This window comes from Polypterus senegalus, chromosome 1 (genome assembly GCF_016835505.1).
Source record: "Polypterus senegalus isolate Bchr_013 chromosome 1, ASM1683550v1, whole genome shotgun sequence".
NCBI classification, from domain to species: domain Eukaryota; kingdom Metazoa; phylum Chordata; class Cladistia; order Polypteriformes; family Polypteridae; genus Polypterus; species Polypterus senegalus.
Window position 1 is genome coordinate 131488493 of NC_053154.1, and position 18937 is coordinate 131507429.

At 38.2% G+C, this 18937-nt stretch overlaps 1 protein-coding gene across 1 annotated transcript; it reads right to left on the minus strand.

The window, feature by feature from the left end:
- Positions 1-1270: 1270 nt before the first annotated feature.
- Positions 1271-18658, minus strand: LOC120532315 (alpha-2-HS-glycoprotein-like). Its single transcript, XM_039758217.1, has 7 exons — positions 18405-18658; positions 10481-10591; positions 10307-10391; positions 5679-5845; positions 5465-5581; positions 3978-4064; positions 1271-2018 (listed from the first exon to the last, which is right to left on the minus strand). The coding sequence occupies exons 1-7, from the start codon at positions 18609-18611 to the stop codon at positions 1632-1634; spliced, it is 1161 nt and encodes a 386-aa protein (XP_039614151.1). The 5' UTR covers positions 18612-18658; the 3' UTR covers positions 1271-1631.
- Between the last annotated feature and the right edge of the window lie 279 nt (positions 18659-18937).

Below are 18937 nucleotides of genomic sequence, written 5' to 3' on the forward strand. Positions count from 1 at the left end.
CTTCTACCTACACGGGAAGTTGGAGAATTAGTGATGAGTCAGTGAGTCAGTGAGTGAGTGAGTGAGTGAGTGAGTGAGGGCTTTGCCTTTTATTATATATATATTGTCAGAGGCGGCTGGGGTGGCGACCCGGCCGGGACGCCCAGGAGGACCGGAGGAGGGCTTGCGCCTTCCCCAGACCATCTGAGGGCGACCGCCCTGGTTCCTTTGGGGGCCACAGGTACAGAGCTTTGAAGCTCCACCCTGTAGGGGCCTGTGGTCGCCGCCAGGGGGCGCCCCCATGCCTTTGGAGCCCTGGACCTCAGCACTTCCGCCACACCAGGAAGTGCTGGGGGAGGAGGAGCAGGGACACCCAGAGTGCTTCCGGGGATGCAGCCAGCACTTCCGCCACACAGGGGTGTGTCCGTGGAAGATTGCCGGAACCCACCTGGAGCACATCTGGGTGATAATAAAAGGGGCCGCCTCCCTTCATTCAGGGCGAGAGTCGGGAGTGGAGTGGACTAAGCTGGAGAAGAGAGAAGGAGGTGGTCTGAAGAAAGGCATTGTGTGGCCAGGACTTTGGGGGTTTGTGGTGAACCTTGAACTGTAAATAGTGTAAATAAACGTGTTTGTGGGTGACAAGAACGTGTCTGCCTGTCTGTGTCTGGGCCAGCCTCCACAATATATATATATATATAAAATATATTTCATCCATCCATTATCCAACCCGCTATATCCTCACTACAGGGTCACGGGGGTCTGCTGGAGCCAGTCCCAGCCAACACAGAGCACAAGGCAGGAAACAAGGGCACTAGCCCACCGCAATGTGCACACACACACACACACATACCCACACACCAAACACTCACTAGGGACAATTTAGGATTGCCCGTCCACCTAACCTGCATGTCTTTGGACTGTAGGAGTAAACCCACGCAGACGTGGGGAGAACATGCAAACTCCACGCAGGGAGGAAGTGAACCCGGGTCTCCTATCTGCGAGGCAGCAGCACTACCCACTGTGCTGCCTATATATATATATATTTTTTTTTTTTGCCACCACAGAGACTGCACCTAATTTCGTTGTATTTGTTACAATGACAATAAACATATTCTTCTGATATTGTGAGGGCTGTGTAATTTGTGTTGCATTTAGTCATTATTTTTATGTACTTTTTTACCCTAACTATATTAAATAAACATGTAAAATAAATACTTATTTTTGGTTATTAGGTTTTTTAATGTATACTTATAGTTCTGTAGTGTCTGTAAATAAAATAAACAGCTCTTTATTGTGATTCCTTTATTTCTCTTTTGTGGAATTAAATATAATACATGATGCATGCTTATATTTCAAGTTTCCTTGACATTAAGGTTTATTTTTCATAGTAGTCCCAATCACAATGCTCATACAGTGACAGCAAATAGCACCTTGGTATACATAGCCTTGCCCTCCTTCATCTGAAAGCAGTTCACACTGACAGACCATCCAGGCTCATTTTGAAGCCCACGCGATTAGTCAGGCATTTGCTTCCTTTTTATCAGTCACACAGAATGCAGAAGATTGGTGGTTATCATATCATAAAACGGAATTACACAGGCTGCATGGATGAATGTAATTACAGCAAATGTTCCATTTTTCTGGAGCCCCGCTCAAAAATGGCGAATTCTGCCTGGGCAGATAATCAGTGACTCAGGTGGTTGAGGTGCCACCACACTTCTCTTGACCATTGGTTTTGCAATCATTTCTTCAGAAGATGAAATGAAAGGACTGGCTGCAGGATCAAATGCATGGCCCAGGCCGTGATGTTTAAAGCCATGTACCCCAGTGCCTGCGCCAACATTGCTGTGAGAATGATGATGATGATGGTGGTGGACAGATGGTGCATCAGGGAGAACTGGTATAGCTGGCAAAAGACTTGCAGCATTTCCATCGGGACCTGGAGATGCAACAGGACCAGCAGGTTCAAGAGGACCAAGAGGTACAGCAGATGGTGCAGGATCAAAGGGAGCAGCTGGAACATTGAAGATGGGTGGGCCCTGAAATGTGAAAAAATGCTTTGTCATTAAAAATGCAATAACTCCCCTAATGTAGCCAATCTGCTGAAGTTAGACCTCTTTTGTACTTCCTTCTAATTTAAAGCAAATGCCGTAATCAGATTTTCAACTGAGGTATCTCAGAGTAGCTCTTACAACTAAAATTATTCATCATGTTCACAGGACACCTACTTCTCAAACAAATGTGCTGTACCTCAGAGCTTTGCAAACACAAGCATTTAAAGTAAAATTCAGTCTTTGTAGTCCTTATGCTAAAACCTTCAAATAACAAAGTCTTGCTCTCTCTGTTACTCTTTAGAAATTAAATATTGTTCAATATTTACAAAGGATATGCCCATAATATAATATGAGATTTATTTGACTCTTGAGCCAGCAATATCATGTAGACCCTTTGTCCATTGTGACATTGCATAACATAACATGCTCGGATGTGCATAATTCAATTCTTAGTTTCTCGGAGCTGGAGTCTATCTCAGCAGCATCAGGCACAAGCCATTAACCAGTCTGGGAAGTAGCAGCAGTCCATCACAGGGTACCTCACACCATGAATAATTAAACTTGGTGTAAGTCTTTGAGGGGTTGGAGAGGGTGGGAGGGAAACCCAAAACCCAAGCAGAAATGGGATGAATGGGATTAATGAGGCAGTATGAACTCCACTGGTTTAGTGAGCTTGTCGCATTTACACTGCTAATGCTGCAACCAAATATTATCTCAGAGTTGCATTTTTCAGTAGTATGATAAACTGGGTATTTTGAAGGGAGTCAAGTCATTGCTCTGAGCAAAATCAATATTCATGTTTTATGATACATGATGGCCATATGGGTGGGAGAGAATGACAAAACTGGGGACAATGTTTGCTGGATGGCTCTTGTTTGGGTCATGAAAACACAACTGGAAGGCAAGTGAATCATGCAGGATCATTGACAGATTTAAGACACCGTGTTAATTGTCAGGTAAAGCCTTTAGGGGCATAGGCCAATGACTCGCAGAGTCCCTATTTGTAAGAGCTGGGGCAAGGCTACACATTCTAGAACAGGATCAAGAAGGACCATGGGGGGCAAGCACTTTACTGCATTTTTAATAGGAGTCAAGGTACATGGCTCCTAAATTACAGCAGAATGGGCATCTGACAAGCAGCCTAAGAGACCAGCCCTTAAGTCCAATGAAAGCTCAAATGCTAACCCCAAGCTAAATTAGGGTTTCACAGCCTTTAAAGTTAAATCAATGTTTGGTAGAAAGTGATGGCAAGAAGCCACCTCACCTCACAATCAGGAGGTGTGTTGGTGTAACATTTCACCATAGTAAAAAAGCTGGTGCCATTAGAGATAGAGAGCTAGAAAGAAAGAAACAAAAGCCACAAATGCTCTGCTTGGTAAGTGGATAAACTAACCAATCAGTCATACACTGTACAAGGTGAGACCTGTTCAGGTAGGTAGCAGTTTAATTAATTTATCAGTGTCAGTTACTTAATACTTTGTGTTCCCTTAGTTTATTTCTTCCTTAAGTCTCCAAATTTAAATTAATATTTTGAAGTCTTTGATCTCCTAAACATTATTAACCTGCCAAAGGGGCTTCTACAAAAAACTGAATTAGAGGTCTGAATATTTATATGAACGAGAGATTTCAGTTTTTAATTTGTAATACATTTTCAAACATTGCATGTTTTCATTTAGTCGTAATGGGCTATTGAATTTATGTAGATAGGCCATTAGTGCTTTGCTGTTTTGTATGCAGTTATTTAATAATTTTGATCTCTAAGACAGTAAATGAAATTGAACATAGAAGGAAAATATTTTACACTAATGCACATGCTGTACGTGCTGGGCACTATATATATTATTACACATTTGGTGAATAGCTTTAAATACACATATCATTCCAACACATTATTTGCATTTTATGCCTAAATTAATCATAAATGGTACACAATAATAAGAATACCTGGGCTGGATATATGTCACAATTAACTATTAGTTCTTCATTAGCAAGACCAATGCTGGAAGCTGAAGATGAGCAGAAACCATGACGCTGAAAAACAGATAATATATATCTCAAAGGTGATTTTATATTTATAAGAAAAACAATCAACTCTGAATTTCAAGAAAATAGTCATGACACTTTACACACAAACAGGTAAAGAACACAGAAAGCTCTTTTTAAGATTTCTACCAGTAAGCAACAGTGCTGCAAATTAATATTATTATTATTATTATAACTATCAATTTCAAGAACCTACTCACTGAATCCATGGTAGGGGATTATTGGTGATACTATTAACGTTAGCTTATAGCCCATTATGTTGAATGAGGTGAAAGGCAGGAAGAATGAGAGCAGAAATATTTACTTTGAGCACAATATATATATATACACATATAGTGTGTGTGTGTGTGTGAACACTTTTTATATATGCACCCCCACCAGAAATGTAACCAATTTAATCTCAAATGTTGTAAGTTGCCTTGGATAAAGGCATCAGTCAAATAAGTAAATGTTATATATATATATATATATATATATATATATATATATATATATATATATATATATATATATATATATACATATATTGGAAGACATGATTGGATTGGCATCCTGGCTGGACCATAACAGATGGACAGCTTGGATGGATAGGTTTCCCGACCAGGATTGTTACTGTTTCAATTCCCATTTGGAGGGCCAGTATAGCATAACATGAGGAGAACATGAGAAGACTACATTCTGCATCCACTGGGTGTCAGCATTCCTCCAGCATAGCTCCCTCTTGCACACCTGCTGGGCCTCATGGAATTTGAAGTTTAAGGACCTATTGGGGTTCTAGGGAGCCACTAGAGGGTGCTGTTGGGAAGAGACTGACCTGGGTGCAAAATGGTAGTAACAGAACTGGTCCTGGGTCTGACATAAAGGAAATTGCTTTGCCTCACCCAGAAGAGTGAGATTTGGAAGTAGAGTAGAGTAACACTCATCTGGAGTGGAGGTGAAGGAAGCAAGAGGAGTTTACTATTTGTAATGATTTGTGAGCCAGAGCCTGTGAGAAGCTATTTTGTTAAAAAAAAAAAAGTTTATATGAACCCAGAACTTGCATCTATGTACTGTAGTTATGTGATCTTGGGTTAGGGCCCGTGACAAACTGTAATGGCCATAATATATACAGTATATATAAAGCAAGCTTTATCATTATTCATCTTAGTAACCACAAGTTAAATCAAAGGTACAAAAGAAAACAGACTAGTGGATTGATTATTTAAAATATAATAAATTTCATTGACACAGCCTGGTACAACATGATAAGTGTGATGCATGCCACCCAAACACTTCAAACATTATCCTCATTATGGCCTACTCACATCATTTCTGGACACTTTTCCTTTAAATGGTTCTTTTCAGAGACAGTGCTACAAATAATATGTTATTCTTTAAATTGAACTTACTGCAGTGCTTTCACTTAAAGGAACACAGTTGCTCTGGTCAAGCACATCATCAGTACAGTTTGTCTCCACAATTGCAAACTCAGAAAAATAAGTAGGACCAGTCAAAGATGGTAGAACCTGAGGAAAAAGAATGAGTTTTTTTCACATGTGCTTTTAAATTCTGTTGTTACTTTTGCATGTAAAATGTAAATATCAGTCAGCTTATGTTTCTCACCTGAGATGACATTCTTCCAATCTCCATCAGATGGAACAGAGCGGTATCATTGGACACTTGGTTGAACTTATTGAGAGAGTGTGTGACAGACTGCGAGGCTGTAGTATCATTGAGAAGTAACAGCTTTGGGCAGCCAGGACACACCTTCATGACATCTTCTGCTGAGTCTGAGAGCAAGGAAAAACAACAATGAATTCAGTCAGATCCCAGCCTTTAACATCCTTTGAGATACAGTTCAAGGAAATGGAGGCTTTACAACAGGGCCAAGTACAGAGATGCCCTCATTAGGATGCCAGTCCATCACAGGCCACACTCAGCCAGGTAGAGACAGTTTAGTGTCACCAATTTACTTAACATGCATGACATTGTAAGGTTGGAGTAGCTGGTGAAAAAGGTACAAAATGCAGGGAGAATGTGGAAAATAACACAGAAACTGTCCTGGCCGGGATGTCATCCTAGTGCCTTGAAGCTATGAAACAGCAGTAATGTGAAATTTGTGCTTCAGTGGCAGCAGTTGGTGTACAAACACAGTAGGCTACTGGTTTTGTCATAAATACTTCTACAGTTAGCTTGTTACTACAGCTGTCTGCCTAGGTGACTACTGCAGAGTAAACAAGTTAGAAAATGTACCCATGGCATAACATTCAAGGGTATTAAAGGGCTGTGCAGACACTGATGCCTTCAATGGACTGAGTTCAGTAGGTACAGTAGGTTCTACAACCTTCTCAAACTATATTAGGGTTGCAGTGGCCAGAATAGGGCAGAAAGCTGAAAACACACCTGGACATGTTAGTCCATCACAATGACCACTCAGACAGACATACACACCCACCATATTCACACAAATTGTCAACTTGCAGTTGGCAAATAACATAACCTAAATAAATAAAAACATGTGTAATCAGTTCCTTGTCTGCTTGAGCATGTCTGGACATAGTAATTTTCGTGAAATGGGACTTGCAAAACTATGTTAATGAAAAATATTAGGGAAAACAGAAGTGAAAAGCAAACTTTATTACAGCCCGAAACCATTGTGTAATTCAAAATAATGTAGTACTCTTATTGAAGCACCCCACGTTCTTAACCCCATCTCCACGTTTTCATTTTTGTAGAATGTATGCCCACTCATTGAGCCTATTTTCATTTGTTTAATACCTTTTTATCTCATCATCAACACTGAAAGTTCAGGGCATATAAAAAAAAATTGTTTATTTGTAAAAAAAAAAAAATGTGTAATTTCACAAAGTGGTTGAAGTGGAAACAAATAAATGACAGTCCTGTCTCTTTTGTCTGCGTCTTGGTCGTCTTGGCAATGTTGTTCAATTCCATCCCAAGTTTTTAATTAAGCTTTCCCCGTCGGAGTTTCGATCACGCTATTATTCGTACATTACATTGAACTGGGACCTGAGGTATGGGGGATCCGAGTTTTGTACGTTTTGTTCTAAATACTGTATACCTGTATAGTGAGGACGTTTGTTCCAGCGGAGCAATGTTTAATCAGACGGACAACCTGTTAAAAGGGACATGTTTAATATTCTTCAATTATTTATTGGGACGAATAGCCTGAAAATCGGGATTGCCTCTGTCAACTGAACGTCAGGCCACCCCAGTAAATTTAAGTGACAGTGAAATACTGAATCATTATAATGTGCAGGTAATGAAGCTGTCAGCTTGGTTTAGTGAAAGGTAGATAGTGCTGATTTATATGTAGCTAACCTTCCGTTTTCGTTGCTTGAATGTCATATTTTTACGGTTGGTAAGATCATTTAACATACCTGTCAATAATTAAATCATAGGGAGGAGGAAGATGCTTCTGTTTGCGCGCCTCGCTGAACTTGTTGATAAGGCGAATGCAATCCCTCCACGCGCGCGCACAAACAGAATGCCGTGGAGGCGCCTTCCTACTTCGCGCATGCGGTCTGATGGTTTTTCAACAGCTTGTGTTGAGAAGAACCTTTTTACAATCGGTAACGTCTAACAGAGGTGAAAAATAGGAATATGTGCAAAATATAAAGTCGACGCAACCGCTGTCAAGGTAAAATTGAAACAGTAAACTAGTTTGTAGTCCATGTCGTACAAAACGTTTCTCCGTTTTGAGTCAGGCGAGTTCAAAAATCTGCCAAACGCTTTTCAATTGGATAGTTTGAAAACGTATCCCTGTACAGCGCGATCTGTTCAGGATATCTCAACGGTAATTGAACTGTTCCTTTGAAGAATAATTGTGCCAACAATTCAGACAGACGTGGCTGTCACAGTTGGTGCTTCGTTCATTATATGCAAACGCGCATAAAAAATAATTGTTATAAAAATTGTGCCATTTTAGTTAAATTCTGCCCTGTTTCGGAAAAACATATGCCAAAGTAAGAACCTGCACCTAATGGAATATTTTTACTGTGAAACAGTGAGTTTTGTGGATTATTTTGTATCTTTTTAAAGTCATAATGATTACACATTATTGATTAAATTCATCAGTTTAGTGAACACACCAAATAAAAGTTTACAGTCATGAGGAGCTAGAGCCAGGCACAAACCAACCCTGCATTGCATGCCAGTTCATTTAAGTGCATGGCCACTGACATAAATCTTCCTAACTGGGAGGTGCCATTAAATCTAACATGCAGTCTTCGGTGGGAAAATTGCAATAGCCAGAGAAAGTTAGATCAGGGAGAAAATGAAAACTCCAAGGTGCAAACCCTACACTTGGGAGCTGTGATAGCACAATGTACTGTAAAATGTGCTTGACATTAAAGAATGTATGCACATGAAACAAAGTAGTATGTTACAGTGCATTTATGAAAAGGTACTTGTTTTTTATCAGATGATATGGTTCTACAGACCAAAGTAAGATCATGGATACAATACAGGAAATTTCCCCAGATGGGATATCGGTAAGGAGATCATGGTTACATGTCCTCTGTGTGTGGCAGCGTTTTAAGTAGTGAGAAAAGTGCTTTATAAATGTAAAGAATTATTATCAGTCCACTGTAGAACACAATCACTGAAAGTAAGAAGTGATTTAGTGCTGCCACTTGTTGTGATTACGTCTTTAGCATTTTAGATGAAGTTCAATTTACCACAGAGAGAATCTGCAAACTGCATAATAATGGCATCACAGTGTTGGAGTCATACCTGGGACTGTGAGGTAGAAATAACTGACTAAAATATTTTGTTATAGTAACCATACACTGTAAGAAGTGTCTGTAAATTTAACAGTAAAAATATAGTGAATGATGACTGTAAAATAACTTTTTCTAAAAAAAGAGGAAAGTTACCTTATGTTCTATTGAAAAATACCTGTATATCTTAAACAATGCATTATTTTTGACAGCCAAGTTCTGTAAAATATTTTTCTGTTTTCAAAATATGCTAGATACCGTATACTGATACATTACAGTTACACTGTAAAAATGGCTGTTAATTTTATATTGTAAAACTGTTTAATAGGAAAGGTAAACAGCTGTAAAATTTAAAACAGTAAAGCACTGTTCCAGTAACACTGAAGCACTGAAATGAAACGTACAGACTAATATTTTTAACATTGTTAGCCTGTAAAAAATATATTTTTCTGTGAAAAAATGTTCAAAATGGCACCAAAAATGAGATAATGCCATCAGAAAGGAAATCGTATTATACTTTCCATTTTACTGCTCCAAGTTGTTTAAAGAAAAGTTGCAGTTTGTTGACCATTTGCGGTTTGCTCTAATATACTCTCACACGGTTACCATGAATATATATTCTTTACCTTTAAACTGTTACCTTACATTAATTTAACTCAAAATGAACATATGTACCGTATTTGCTTTATGTAGCTGTTTCTTCAATATAACTTAATTGATGTGTACCCAAAGTAAAATAAGTTTATGTGGTTGTCATATAGGGGGTAGGATGGATTTTTTCAGAAATTAAACATTTTCTGGGTTTTTTTTTGTTGGCACCGATTTCTGAATTTGCATACAATTATGATATTTGTATAAGGAATCACCTCCTTTTACCATACTGTTCCTGGTGAACCCACATGCCTTTTCACAGTAGAGAAAACAAACTTAAACAGAGCTAGCAGACTTATTTTTCCCCATGTGCCGAAGTATTTTTGAGGTTATGGAAGCTAATTTGCGGTGTATTCTTTGTTAATATTGAGATAAGCAGAATTTATTTGATAAGCTTTCTTAAAATGATCAAATATTATTTAATACAGATTTTTTTGTTAAGTCGATAAATCCTACACTAAGGAAATCAAGATTTAATGGCTTGATAAAAACTTTTCAATTGCTCAGACTTCATTTTTTTCAGTGTGCTGCAAGATATATAAAAAAAAAACTTTTAAAGCCTAGTAACACATCCACTAAGTCTACAAACTAAAATAAAGAGGTTGATTCAACACATCTAGAATTTTTAACTCAGTTTTCCTAATGAAGCCTGTATGTGACCCTCTAGCAATCATTTATCTGTAATTTTTTGCAACCTCCTAATTTCAGTGTGTTTTGGAAGAGCAGAAGATGGAGAAATTTGTAGGTAAAAAAAAATCAAGCCTATGCTAAATAGACAGAGAGGTCACTAAATGATTGATAGATAGATAGATAGATAGATAGATAGAAAAAAGAGACTATATATGAGATAAGCTTTATTACCTGGGGTAGATTTACACTTATATGCGATGACTGTAAACTGACCACCAACATGTGATAGCATTGCATCACAATCCCCTTCAACTTTCTGAAAAAATTGAAACATGACAGTATTTGAGTTGCAAACATTCATTCTCTTCAATGGTCATTCAAATTTTAAACAGATTGTCTTCTTACTGTTTCTGCTTTTGATCTAACTGGGCAATTTTCGGCTGGTGTAGGATTCACAATATGACATTTGGTTTCCAGCAAGTCCAGCTCCAAAATATATGTTTCTCCATGAGGCATCTAAATTGACAAAAAATAAATGCAGAATAATGTTATTGAAAAGCAGTGCAGTACGTATGACTGATGCCCAAAAACTTCAGGGATTTGAATCTTTTTCTCTCCATGTCTACTGATTTCCCTAATATTTAAGAGATGTTTATTAGGTTAATTGACTACTGCAAAATGGCCTACTGTGGGTAAATGGGCCCTGTGACATGATCCAACCCCTGCAACTTAGTATCTGGAAAACGGACAATTTGAAAAAAAAACGATGAATAGATGAATATATGGTTTTATTTATTTATTATTTTGCTGGAGGGAAGTAAACAATGAGAATTTCCAAATACAAATAAAGCATATTCAACTTTTTTTAAGGAGAGACCTGGAAGTCAGCCAAAGAGGCTTTACCCAGGAAGGTCTACCTAAGGGAATAAAAAAAAATTAAGCCCTTCCATTCTCCATACAGAGACACATATTTCCAAGATTACATAAAAGAGAAGTGAGGACAGAGTGCCTTTCCAGCACCCACATACAGAGTGGTCCAGATCTAATTTTGCAATTTTCATTACGCTATAACTTATTGAGTTTATTACATAGAAAATTCACAAAAAATATTTTTGTTGCCGATAGATGGCAGCACCTGCCCTGCATTGTATTGTTTTCCTGCATTTCATTAAAAGTTGCATAATTAGATCTGGATAATGCTATACAGTATCAGAACACTCCAGCAAGCACTGCCATTGAACAGGAGGCATTGAACTTCGTGATTCTTTTGATATTGAAGATGTCTTGGGAAACAATTATGATATTTGTTTTTTTCCATGGGAAGGAGACCTTTTACCTTAACAGAGACAATGCCTTGTTGGTTCTTCCATCCCTTTTCTATGTATGTTATCTAATCCTTGACTGAATTGTCCTATCCTGACTTCTTGAGACAGATAAACAGATGGATACTAATTAATTTGATCCAATGGGTAATTAAGCTTTTGCAGAAGTTGAGTGTCTTTTAAAAAGTGCTCATTGTACTGTCTTCACCTGTCCAAGTTGCTTGCCACATATAACATTGCCAGACATCTGAGATCCTCTGAAGCAGACCTTTCTGATTCAGAGATTTGTTTCAAACCTCTCAACTTGCACCCATTTAGCTTTGCAAATGAATCACATGTAAGATTCACCTTTTCTTTCTTGCATTTTAATTTTGCATATCTGGGATTATATTATAATTTTAACCATTACACCAACTGCACTGATTCTAATTCTACTCTACAGTACTATCGTTGTGTACCCTTGTCCCATCAGTTCACCACTGTGAAATGCTTACAAAACCTAATTTGGCATGTAATTATTACTGATTCCTAAGCTACTTGCTTCCTTTTATTTTAATGATGGCAGTCAAAGCCCATGTAAAGTCTGGGTTAACATAGATGGAAGACACTACTGCAAGTCACAGGTGTTTTGGACCACAGGAGGCTATCATTATCTGATACTCTCATGCAAGTGAGACCATTAGTTTGCACGTCAAGCAATAAGGTCATAGCTTTAGATGGACAATGTACATCAGGTGTCTGCTAAAACACAAGTGTCTGAAGTGTGGAGAAAAACATGATGAAGGTTGTTTAATTCAGAATGTTTCTTTTAATAATAAAAAACTTGACTGGATGGAATCTAATTCAAGGTTTAATTCATCTGCTGTTAAACTCTGTTTTTGAAAGTTAACACTGAAGAGTAACACAGAATGGGATGCACTGGGAAATAAGAGTAAACAAATATAAAACCAGGGACAAAGACCATTCTGCACATCATAAGTCTGTGAACAATATTAAAATTGATGTGATCAACTTGTTTTATTTATAGAGATTATTCTGGATTTAATGATACAAGTACAGAGAAAAAGGTGATGGCAGCCCAGATGCAGAATAGTCCTGTCTCACAGTTCACCATTAGGAGGTACTGTTGGCTATAACATGAAGGTAGGCCATCCTGAGACATTCTCACAGAAAGACCTTCTTAATATACTGTATATCCTTTTCCTAGACCTGCTGTATTATAGTGGTGAATATGTTCTAGCTAGAGGACACCTAAATGGTCTTGGCAGATACATTTCAGATGTAAAGTGGGCAGTGTAACATAACAGCTAAGAATTTGGATTTTTAAGTATAATCTTCAGTCTTTTCCTGTGTTTCCCTGAGCATGTCTCTTTGCAAAATAGAAAAGTATACATTTTGAATAATTGTACTCTGTAGCTTTAAAGGAATTGCCTAGTCAATGTAGACCGGTTTAATCAGACTCTGACTTTTGATGTCCTGTTAGAGGTTTTCAGGGGCAGCACTGGATGCAAAGGAGGCTCCACCTCTAAATGGGCCAGTAGTTCATTGCAAAATTAACTCATGCACACATGGCTAATATAGAGAGATACTAATTGAATTAAAAACATGTCTTGCGGATGGTAGAGGAATTTAGGAATACTTAGAGAACACCCACATAGCCACAAGCAGATCCAACACAAATTCAATGCTCTGTTTTGAGCTGAGGGGCAGCATGGTTAAATTACGTTTTTTTGTTTGTTAAAGTAGGGTGGCACTGCTGTCTTACTAATACAGTGTTTTTTAATGACCCATGTGCTCATTTCTATGTACGGTTTGCCACTTTTTCCAAAGTGTGCATGGTCTTTCCTCCAGGTACTCAAGTTTTCATCCCAGCTCTACAAAAATGTGAAGGTTAATTGGCGAGTTTAAATTAGCCCTAGTGTGGATGTGTGCATGTGTGTGCCCTGCAATGGACTGTCTTCCTGTCCAGGGATGCTTCCTGCCTTGTGTCCAGTGTTTCCAGGATAGACTCCAACATCACGTGACCATAAATTCAAATAAGTGGGCTTGAAAAAGTGTCTTGTCTCTTTTCCAAACACACTTACTCCTGTTCATTGTTTGTTGAGCCTACAATACTGGGCACAAAGCAAGGAAATGGGGTGCTAGGGTTTCACAGAATCCAATTGCACATACTCCCATACCAACATTCATATGATATACTTTGAAATACCATTTAGAAAGTCTGTATGCTTGTAAGTGGGATTAGGTGGGGTTCATTACCTGCAGCGGTTCCACAAGTGAGATATAGTAAAATCTTTACTCTGCAATAATTTATTGGTGTGCTTCAAAAAAAATTAGTTGTTACTTAATGCCAGTTACTGGGGATCGATGCTATACCTTCAAAGCAATAAATTTACTGTGAAACTTTAATTCAGATGCTTCATGCATCTAATAATATAAGACATTATTATTTCTTCAATCAAATACATTCTATTATTTTTACATGAGATATTTTTATATAAGTCATCTCATGAAGGCTATTTCAAAACACAGTGGGCTCTTATTCACTCTTTTTTTCCTAGTTTACTTCTTAGTTATGAAATCTCTTACAGTATCTAAAGATATATGCTAACAGTACTCTATCATTATACTCAGAAGTTAAATATGGCGTCCTCCAGGGCTCAGTACTGAACCTTTTATCAGTTTTACTTAATATGCTTCCATTTGGAACAGTCATGAGTAAACACATTAATTTTCACTGATATGAAGATGCCTCCAAGACAGTTTTAACGTATGGGCACTGCCCGGGGCCCACAATGTTTCTGATGCCTATGTATGTTTCTGTTTTGCTATCAAAATGGGGGCCCCAGCACATTATTTTGCATGGGGGCCTATGATGATGTGGAGACAGCTCTGGATGCCACCTCTATCTCAGTTGAACAAAAGATTAGTTTTACTGAATTAGCAGACAATATATGTGTTATCTTTGACATCAATAAGTGTTTTGAAACACATTACAAAATCATTAAAAACCATTTTTTCAATTTTAAAAATGTTGTAAAATTAAGACATTTTCTAAATATGGAGGATACTGAGAAATTAATTCTTGCATTTATTTCTAGTGGAATTGACCTTTGAAAAGTGTTATTGACTGACTGTTCAAATCGGTCTTTATGCAATTTAATATAAAATGCTTCTGCAAGAGTCATTACAAGAAGTTGAAAGTACAAACATATAACTCCTGCTCTTATGTTTTTACACAGGCTTCCAGTTAAGCTTAGGCTTAATTTCAAAATTCTTCTTCTTATATACAGTGGTGTGAAAAACTATTTGCCCCTTCCTGATTTCTTATTCTTTTGCATGGTTGTCACACAAAATGTTTCTGATCATCAAACACATTTAACCATTAGTCAAATATAACACAAGTAAACACAAAATGCACTTTTTAAATGATGGTTTTATTATTTAGGAGAAAAAATCCAAACCTACATGGCCCTGTGTGAAAAAGTAATTGCCCCCTACTTAAAAAATAACCTAACTGTGGTGTATCACACCTGAGTTCAATTTCCGTAGCCACCCCCAGGCCTGATTACTGCCACACCTGTTTCAATCAAGAAATCACTTAAATAGGAGCTGCCTGATACAGAGAAGTAGACCAAAAGCACCTCAAAAGCTAGACATCATGCCAAGATCCAAAGAAATTCAGGAACAAATGAGAACAGAAGTAATTGAGATCTATCAGTCTGGTAAAGGTTATGAAGCCATTTCTAAAGCTTTGGGACTCCAGTGAACCACAGTGAGAGCCATTATCCACAAATGGCAAAAACATGGAACAGTGGTGAACCTTCCCTGGAGTGGCCGGCCGACCAAAATTACCCCAAGAGCGCAGAGACAACTCATCCGAGAGCTCACAAAAGACCCCAGAACAACGTCTAAAGAACTGCAGGCCTCACTTGCCTCAATTAAGGTCATTGTTCACGACTCCACCATAAGAAAGAGACTGGGCAAAAACGGCCTGCATGGTAGATTTCCAAGACGCAAACCACTGTTAAGCAAAAAGAACATTAGGGCTCGTCTCAATTTTGCTAAGAAACATCTCAATGATTGCCAAGACTTTTGGGAAAATACCTTGTGGACTGATGAGACAAAAGTTGAACTTTTGAAAGGCAAATGTCCCGTTACATCTGGCGTAAAAGGAACACAGCATTTCAGAAAAGAACATCATACCAACAGTAAAATATGGTGGTGGTAGTGTGATGGTCTGGGGTTGTTTTGCTGCTTCAGGACCTGGAAGGCTTGCTGTGATAGATGGAACCATGAATTCTACTGTCTACCAAAAAATCCTGAAGGAGAATGTCCGGCCATCTGTTCGTCAACTCAAGCTGAAGCGATCTTGGGTGCTGCAACAGGACAATGACCCAAAACACACCAGCAAATCCACCTCTGAATTGCTGAAGAAAAACAAAATGAAGACTTTGGAGTGGCCTAGTCAAAGTCCTGACCTGAATCCAATTGAGATGCTATGGCATGACCTTAAAAAGGCGGTTCATGCTAGAAAACCCTCAAATAAAGCTGAATTACAACAATTCTGCAAAGATGAGTGGGCCAAAATTCCTCCAGAGCTGTAAAGACTCATTGCAAGTTATCGCAAACGCTTGATTGCAGTTATTGCTGCTAAGGGTGGCCCAACCAGTTATTAGGTTCAGGGGGCAATTACTTTTTCACACAGGGCCATGTAGGTTTGGATTTTTTTCTCCCTAAATAATAAAAACCATCATTTAAAAACTGCATTTTGTGTTTACTAGTGTTATATTTGACTAATGGTTAAATGTGTTTGATGATCAGAAACATTTTGTGTGACAAACATGCAAAAGAATAAGAAATCAGGAAGGGGGCAAATAGTTTTTCACACCACTGTATAAAGCTTTAAAAGGCCAAAGCATTACTTACAAACCAGAGCACACCTTAAGATCTTGAGATGCTGTCCTTCTTAAGATTCCAAGGATCAGTAAAATAACAGTGGGAGGTCAAGCTTTTAGTTACAGGGCTCCAAAATTGTGAAATGACATTCATGGTTGTATAAGAAATGAGTCTCAGCTTTTAAATCCAGGCTGAAGACTTTCTACTTTAGTCCATCATATCCTGATTAAAGCTGCTGATTAGCTGTGCATACTGCATCTCTGTGTGTTACACATTGTTATAAAAATATAAACACTACAATAAAGCAACGTTACCAACCCTCCTCTTTTTGTGACACTTGGTGCCACTGCTCTATTGCCAAGCTGTTTTTCCTGCCCTTGGAAAGACATCTGTGATACTGACAACTTTGAAATAAATGGATAGAAAGATTTTGATGTCAGATTAGATGGTCCTGCATCGACTCTATTGTAGAATGCCCAGGAGGAGATAGGCAGTCACTTTTCCTTGGTCTCCAACACGGTGACTGTGTCTGACTTTTACTTTCTCTCCCTTTCTTTCTTTTTAGGAACGCCTCAGAGTTTTATTTTCACCAGGCATGCTTCTTACTGGAGATTTTAGTTTTCTCTCCTCCATTGTCAACTGGTCATAGCCCAAAGATACTGTAATGTTAATGGACAAATATTTCTGGTCTCCATTAATATTAATCAGCTTTAGACTACTTTGTGTCTTTATGTGTCTGTAATGGTAAAAGTGGGGGCAGAAAGTGAATGGATGTGTGGTTAATCTAGTTATCTTAACAGCAAAAGATGTGAAAATGAAAGAAACCAAACAGCAGGAAAAATCTTAATAAGCAGCACAGTGGTCCAGTGATTACAGCTTCTGCCACATATTTTCAGAAATCAGTTCTGTATGCAATGTGCATGATCTCCATGTTTACTACGGTTAATACAGTTAATTCACTCAAACTTAAATGTTAACTGGATTGGTGGCTCAAGATTGCCAGGTATGACTAAGAATTTGTGTATCCTATGTTGAACTGAAGCCTCATTCTGGTCTGATTCCTGCTTTATATTCTTTTTGGTTATATATAACTTTGAGAAAATAAAGAGATGAGTGGAAATCCAAGCCTAATTTTCATGTTTGCTTCTGTCAGTATGATAACTTTAGCCAAGTACAAAGCAACATAGGTTGCAGAGTATCATGGTTTTTATGCTGTAGCCTCATAGCTTCATGAAACAGGATTTAAATCTTTTCCCAATCTGTACCTGTGTGAAGTTTGCACATTCTCCCTGTGCCTGTGTATGGGTTTTTCAGCCACATTCCAAAGATATAAAAGTTCAGTTATTTAGCCTGTAATCACTTAACGTGCTTTTGGATGGACAGGCACATTGTGCAGGAATGATTCTTGTCTTATGCCCAATACTGAATAACAAATGAATAAGCAGATTTGAAAATTACTGAGATGAATCGATGAATAGAAAATGAGACAAAAAGCCAAAATGTGTTCAGCAATAAAGGTGTATATGAGATAAAAGGGCAGAGCAGCAAAGACTGCCTTAGTATCAAGAAGTAACATCACTAACATAACTCAAGTAAGGATAGATCATGGTGAAAAATGAAAATGAGCCCCCAACGATGACTTAGTGATATTGTATTTCACTCGCATCTCCCTCACCTATGAGAGCTGAAAAGATTTAACTGACATAAGGGTGCTGCCTTCACAACATTCATATGAAATCAATAAGAAATTCATTTGTAACAATAAAAAATACGAGCTCTCAATATCTGGGCTAACTAACAAAAAAGAAGTGCGCACATAGTGCATTTTTGAAAGGGTTTATCTAAAACAAAGTCCTTCAAAATACCAAAACGTTGTCACCCTAAATGTGATTCATCATTGTGCCAGAGAACTAATGCAGCCTTTTAGCATGGGAAGGGTGACATATAAATAAATTGTATTTTCATTGTTATTATTATTATTATTACCGTGATACCAGAAATTAAATTTACTACCTAACAAAATTAATTCCCTGTTCTATTGCATTCACATTATCATGACGACGTAAGTCATAAAACTGATGCATAACAATTCAGGAATGTCTACTCACCAAGTTTGCCACCTTCACTTTCTCTATTCTGTTGAGGGCGTATTTGTAGCCATGGTAATGATGGCTGTTAATGTGGTTGACAGCTGCAAAGGCAGCCTCTTCCACTAGAGGAGAGTCACAAGGCGGCAGGTTGAGAACATTTGGCAGAACAGCCCCTTCTCTGCTACCCACCAGGGCAACAAGCAGTAGCAATGTTTGGAGATGCATCCTTCTGGACCTCTGAAATGGAAATCTGACAGCAGGATAGGCTGCTGCTCACAAAGCCATTTATACTTTGCCTCTGACACATGGGGGCGGAGAGGTGGGGGGAAATTGCCTTGGCTTTCCAGTGAAGGCAAAGATACTGTTAAAAATGAGGACAGTTGCCAAAGTAAATGCAAGCTTGCAAAGTCTGGTAGGAGGGGATGACATCGACAGAAAAGCAAATGATAGTGTTTCAGTCCTAGACGAGGTTGTGTAATCTGTTTTTCTCCAGGTATTGTTGTCAACTAACCAGCCCTTTTTCCTCCCAAGTCACAGACAATTAAAAAATA